At 38.2% G+C, this 7483-nt stretch overlaps 1 protein-coding gene and 1 non-coding gene across 3 annotated transcripts in view; one reads left to right on the top strand and one right to left on the bottom strand.

Annotated features, from left to right (window-relative positions):
* Nucleotides 1-7483, bottom strand: part of LOC135521708 (inversin-like) — a 35696-nt gene that overhangs the window by 1875 nt on the left and 26338 nt on the right. For both annotated transcript variants that reach the window (XM_064947380.1, XM_064947379.1), the window contains exons 17-18: nucleotides 6368-6567; nucleotides 982-1068 (exon numbers count right to left, since the gene is read on the bottom strand). In XM_064947380.1, the coding sequence (XP_064803452.1) occupies nucleotides 982-1068; nucleotides 6368-6567 (287 nt within the window). The remainder of the gene's footprint in view (nucleotides 1-981; nucleotides 1069-6367; nucleotides 6568-7483) is intronic.
* Nucleotides 1446-1518, top strand: trnat-cgu (transfer RNA threonine (anticodon CGU)). The gene has a single exon. It is a non-coding gene; the product is annotated as a tRNA-Thr (tRNA).

Here is a 7483-nt window from a genome sequence, read left to right as displayed (position 1 = left end):
TTATCAGAAATACTGTGTAGACATTGTTAATGTTGTAAATGACTATTAATAGCTGGAAAAGCCTGATTTATTATGGAATATCTACATAGGTTTACAGAGGTCCATTATCAGCAACCATCACTCCTGTGTTCCAATGGCATGTTGTGTTAGCTAATCCAAGTTTATAATTTTAAAAGGCTAATTGAACATTAGAAAACATTTTTGCAATAATGTTAGCACAGCTGAAAACTGTTGTTCTGATTAAAGAAGCAATACAACTGGCCTTCTTTAGACTAGTTGAGTATCTGGAGCATCAGCATTTGTGGGTTTGATTACAGGTTCAAAATGGCAAGAAACAAACAAACAAACTCATCAGTCTATTCTTGTTCTGAGAAATGAAGGCTATTCCATGTGAGAAATTTCCAACAAACTGAAGATCTCGTACAACGCTGTGTACTACTTCCTTTACAGAACAGCGCAAACTGGCTCTAACCAGAAAAGAAAGAGGAGTGGGAGGCCCTGGTGCACAACTGAGCAAGAGGACAAGTACATTAGAGTGTTTAGTTTGAGAAACAGAGGCCTCACATGTCCTCAACTGGCAGCTTCATTAAATCATACTTGCAAAACACCCGTCTCAACATCAACAGTGAAGAGGCGACACCAGGATGCTGGCCTTCTAGGCAGAGTTCATTGTCTGTGTTCTTTTGACCATCCATTTTTATTGGCCAGTCTGAGATATGTCTTTTTCTTTGCAACTCTGCCTAAAAGGCCACCATCCTGGAGTCGCCTCTTCACTGTTGACGTTGAGACTGATGTTTTGCGGGTACTATTTAATGAAGCTGAGGTTTTGTTTCAAAAACAAGGACATATGAGATGTACATATGAGATGAGTAATGCAAGATATGTAAACATTATTAAAGTGGCATTATTAAAGTGACTAGTGATCTGTGTGTGTAATATACCCAGGTGTGTGTGTGTGTGTGTGTGTGAGATAGTACTCACGCTGGCTGTGTGTGCGTAGTGACAGGTCCAGAAGTATCTGAGACTGAGAACCCCCGAGAGAGCGCCCCCTTCGGGCCACAGAACCTCCTACAAGACAATAAACACACACATACAGTCATTATACACAGAAACATCTGGAGAAAAAAAAAGCAACATTGTAAGTCTGAAATATACAAATTGGCCAAGGCTGCTAGCTTGAATGGTGAATCTCTACACACACAATCCTTCTGGAAAGACCAAGGTAAAATAGGGCATTTGCAATCCGTCTCATTTGGGTTTCATTCATGCATTTAACTGTAACTGCTAAACTGAGGTAAGCTGTATAAGTGAGATCAGGGAGAGTCCTTTGTTTTAGGAGTCTGACTGGTAACCTGCCTGTCAGGTTGGGTGTGTGGCTATCTGTGTTCTCGAAAGGGAGTATCATTTAAATCCTTTTCTCCTCCTGGTTGAACTGTAAAAAGCAAGGCTCCATAGCTCAGTGGTTAGAGCACTGGTCTCGTAAACCAGGGGTCGCGAGTTCAAATCCCGCTGGGGCCTTCAAGTGGTGACAAATTTTGTCAACACTACACCTGTACCACCAAACAATGCATGGTGAAAGGAATGAAGTAACGACTTGGAAATGTCTACCTGAAAGAAGAGTGAAACTGAACAAAAGAAATAGGAAAAACACCAACGTTCTGCGATACCTCTGTACACACACAAAGGTGAATGTGGTTGACGGGTTTGTATGTCTGACAGAGACAATGGGTTCCGTGAATGTGTGTGTGTGTGTGTGTTCAGCAGACAGCTCTACGCAGTCGTCTGACATTCCCCCTGACAGCTCTGAACTTTTCACAGCAGCAGCCGACAGGACTGTCAGTGTGTGTATGTGTGAAAGGGGGCGGGCTACCACGTGAGGCCAGAAAAGGTAGGGGGTCTATCTGGCTGTATCGGTGTGTATGTTTGTGTGTGTGTGACGATGTGTATGTCTGTGTGTTGGCACTAGTAGGTTTCTGCCCAGTCTCCCATCATCACCTGGTCATGTGTGCTGAAGGTCAGGTGTGTCTACGGGCCGAACTCATACCAGAAGTTATTACAACACACAACGCACACACATCTCTATATGATTATACAACTACGTGTGATTGCATGTGTATATTAACAGCATAAGGTAAATAGTTATTGCTAACTCTCTGCATTGATGCTACTCTAATTCTGTTTGAACATAACATCACATTCCAAGAAACTGTACATGTCTTAGATGGAGGCCTGCTAATATCTTCGGTAGACTATACACCTCCCGAAACCAGTTCTATACAGATATTAATATATTCAGTAGACTATACACCTCCCTAAACCAGTTCTATACAGATATTAATATCTTCAGTAGACTATACACCTCCCGAAACCAGTTATATACAGATATTAATATCTTCACTAGACTATACACCTCCCGAAACCAGTTCTATACAGATATTAATATCTTCAGTAGACTATACACCTCCCGAAACCAGTTCTATACAGATATTAATATATTCAGTAGACTATACACCTCCCGAAACCAGTTCTATACAGATATTAATATATTCAGTAGACTATACACCTCCCGAAACCAGTTCTAAACAGATATTAATATCTTCAGTAGACTATACACCTCCCGAAACCAGTTATATACAGATATTAATATCTTCAGTAGACTATACACCTCCCGAAACCAGTTCTATACAGATATTAATATATTCAGTAGACTATACACCTCCCGAAACCAGTTCTATACAGATATTAATATATTCAGTGGACTATACACCTCCCGAAACCAGTTCTATACATATATTAATATATTCAGTGGACTATACACCTCCCTACACTAATTATATACATATATTAATATCTTCAGTGGACTATACACCTCCCTAAACTAGTTCTATACATATATTAATATCTTCAGTGGACTATACACCTCCCTATACTAATTCCATACAGATATTAATATCTTCAGTGGACTATACACCTCCCGAAACCAGTTCTATACAGATATTAATATCTTCAGTAGACTATACACCTCCCGAAACCAGTTCTATACAGATATTAATATATTCAGTAGACTATACACCTCCCGAAACCAGTTCTATACAGATATTAATATATTCAGTAGACTATACACCTCCCGAAACCAGTTCTATACAGATATTAATATATTCAGTAGACTATACACCTCCCGAAACCAGTTCTATACAGATATTAATATCTTCAGTAGACTATACACCTCCCGAAACCAGTTATATACAGATATTAATATCTTCAGTAGACTATACACCTCCCGAAACCAGTTCTATACAGATATTAATATATTCAGTAGACTATACACCTCCCGAAACCAGTTCTATACAGATATTAATATATTCAGTGGACTATACACCTCCCGAAACCAGTTCTATACATATATTAATATATTCAGTGGACTATACACCTCCCTACACTAATTATATACATATATTAATATCTTCAGTGGACTATACACCTCCCTAAACTAGTTCTATACATATATTAATATCTTCAGTGGACTATACACCTCCCTATACTAATTCCATACAGATATTAATATCTTCAGTGGACTATACACCTCCCGAAACCAGTTCTATACAGATATTAATATCTTCAGTAGACTATACACCTCCCGAAACCAGTTCTATACAGATATTAATATATTCAGTAGACTATACACCTCCCGAAACCAGTTCTATACAGATATTAATATATTCAGTAGACTATACACCTCCCGAAACCAGTTCTATACAGATATTAATATATTCAGTGGACTATACACCTCCCGAAACCAGTTCTATACATATATTAATATATTCAGTGGACTATACACCTCCCTACACTAATTATATACATATATTAATATCTTCAGTGGACTATACACCTCCCTAAACTAGTTCTATACATATATTAATATCTTCAGTGGACTATACACCTCCCTATACTAATTCTATACAGATATTAATATATTCAGTAGACTATACACCTCCCGAAACCAGTTATATACAGATATTAATATCTTCAGTAGACTATACACCTCCCGAAACCAGTTCTATACAGATATTAATATATTCAGTAGACTATACACCTCCCGAAACCAGTTCTATACAGATATTAATATATTCAGTGGACTATACACCTCCCGAAACCAGTTCTATACAGATATTAATATATTCAGTAGACTATACACCTCCCGAAACCAGTTCTATACAGATATTAATATATTCAGTAGACTATACACCTCCCTAAACTAGTTCTATACAGATATTAATATATTCAGTGGACTATACACCTCCCGAAACTAGTTCTATACAGATATTAATATATTCAGTGGACTATACACCTCCCTACACTAATTATATACATATATTAATATCTTCAGTGGACTATACACCTCCCTACACTAATTCTATACAGATATTAATATATTCAGTGGACTATACACCTCCCTACACTAATTATATACATATATTAATATCTTCAGTGGACTATACACCTCCCTAAACTAGTTCTATACATATATTAATATCTTCAGTGGACTATACACCTCCCTATACTAATTCTATACAGATATTAATATCTTCAGTGGACTATACACCTCCCGAAACCAGTTCTATACATATATTAATATCTTCAGTGGACTATACACCTCCCTATACTAATTCCATACAGATATTAATATCTTCACTAGACTATACACCTCCCGAAACCAGTTCTATACAGATATTAATATCTTCAGTAGACTATACACCTCCCGAAACCAGTTCTATACAGATATTAATATATTCAGTAGACTATACACCTCCCGAAACCAGTTCTATACAGATATTAATATATTCAGTAGACTATACACCTCCCGAAACCAGTTCTATACAGATATTAATATATTCAGTAGACTATACACCTCCCGAAACCAGTTCTATACAGATATTAATATATTCAGTGGACTATACACCTCCCGAAACCAGTTCTATACAGATATTAATATATTCAGTTGACTATACTTCTCCCGAAACCAGTTCTATACAGATATTAATATCTTCAGTAGACTATACACCTCCCGAAACCAGTTCTATACAGATATTAATATATTCAGTAGACTATACACCTCCCGAAACCAGTTCTATACAGATATTAATATATTCAGTGGACTATACACCTCCCGAAACCAGTTCTATACATATATTAATATATTCAGTGGACTATACACCTCCCTACACTAATTATATACATATATTAATATCTTCAGTAGACTATACACCTCCCTAAACTAGTTCTATACATATATTAATATCTTCAGTGGACTATACACCTCCCTATACTAATTCCATACAGATATTAATATCTTCAGTGGACTATACACCTCCCTATACTAATTCTATACAGATATGAATATTTTCAGTGGACTATACACCTCCCTATACTAATTCTATACAGATATTAATATATTCAGTGGACTATACACCTCCCTATACTAATTCTATACATATATTAATATATTCAGTGGACTATACACCTCCCTATACTAATTCTATACAGATATTAATATATTCAGTGGACTATACACCTCCCTATACTAATTCTATACAGATATTAATATATTCAGTGGACTATACACCTCCCTATACTAATTCTATACAGATATTAATATCTTCAGTGGACTATACACCTCCCTATACTAATTCTATACAGATATTAATATCTTCAGTGGACTATACACCTCCCTATACTAATTCTATACAGATATTAATATCTTCAGTGGACTATACACCTCCCTATACTAATTCTATACAGATATTAATATATTCAGTGGACTATACACCTCCCTATACTAATTCTATACATATATTAATATATTCAGTGGACTATACACCTCCCTACACTAATTCTATACATATATTAATATATTCAGTGGACTATACACCTCCCTATACTAATTCTATACATATATTAATATATTCAGTGGACTATACACCTCCCTACACTAATTCTATACATATATTAATATATTCAGTGGACTATACACCTCCCTACACTAATTCTATACATATATTAATATATTCAGTGGACTATACACCTCCCTATACTAATTCTATACAGATATTAATATCTTCAGTGGACTATACACCTCCCTATACTAATTCCATACAGATATTAATATATTCAGTGGACTATACACTTCCCTATACTAATTCCATACAGATATGTTGGAGTTTGAAGTTTTAGCTCGGCAGTAATGCACCCATTCACAGTAGGCGACTAGGCGCTGTTAAGAATTGGTTTATTTCTAAATGTTAACAGTTCAGAGTTGAAACAAATGAAAGACAGAATAAAACATTCTGGACAGAACGCCAGGCTTTACCATAGATGCTTTGCAGCACTGAGCTCTTGGCTGCTGTCTTGGTGGGTGGAACTCTGGCCTCAGGCTTGGTCCTAATAGGGCTGTGACCAGGGAAAGCCGGCCTATCCCAGAGCAGCTGGATCAGGAGGGAGGCGACCTCAGGTGGCTCCACTCTTTTCCCAGCACCAAAAGCCTCCCTCAATCTGCATCGCACATGGAACCTACACACAAACACACCCAGAACACGGTACATTATAGAGGCCTTCATTTGTCCAACCTATTCGGTTCGTATATTAAACAGCACATGACATTTGGACATTATTCAGTTCACTGAAAAACGTTACAGGCATCCCTGGAAAAGCTGGTTTAAGAGGGGTGAGAAATAATCATTAGTCCAACCTCAGGGGTTCCACAAGGCTCAATTCTGGGTCCGCTACTCTTCAGCATCAATACATAACACTTCCTCTAGGGGAACTGAACCCGGCCATGGCATACTTCAAGAGCTTAGTAGAAAAAGCTTATTACTTGTATACTACAATTAAATCAGTACACGCATCCGCACGCACACACATCTACTGGCGGCTGGGAACAGAGGGCTTTCCAATGTGGGGTAGTAGATCCTGAATGAGAAGCTGCTGGTAGCTATTAGAATGGCACGCCTGAACTTTTAGCCTCTCGTTAAAACACTGAGAGGGCTCCAGATTATACCCCCTGTCTCCCCCACCTCCCCCCTCTCTCCCCTGTCATGGAGGTGTTGATGGTAGGAGGGCAGGCAGCCAGACGACAGAGAGCATGAAGGGGAGACGCTGTGTGTAAGTTGGTGTGTGTGTGTGTGGATGGAAGACACATGTGGGCACCACATGGCACTGCCACACTCTCTTGGTAAGAGAGAACGCTACTGTGGAGCACAGTATACCCCTCCCCCTTTCAACCATACACACACTTCCTCCAGGCTGTTTGGGAAGCCATCTCAGAGCCAACCTTGGTATTGGGCCAGAGAGAAACTACCTGAGCACCTCTGCTTTGGTAAAGGGGCCACAGGCTCTATTCCATGGCAGTACTCCCAGTACTGGCTCAGCTTCGAGAGGGAATGAGAAGAATGAAAAGCAGACCATCCCTGGTCAGGCTTCAACCTTA

This window comes from Oncorhynchus masou, chromosome 30 (assembly GCF_036934945.1).
Source record: "Oncorhynchus masou masou isolate Uvic2021 chromosome 30, UVic_Omas_1.1, whole genome shotgun sequence".
NCBI lineage: Eukaryota > Metazoa > Chordata > Actinopteri > Salmoniformes > Salmonidae > Oncorhynchus > Oncorhynchus masou.
The sequence above is the reverse complement of the archived record's forward strand: the minus strand, read 5'-3'. Positions and strand labels throughout refer to the sequence as shown.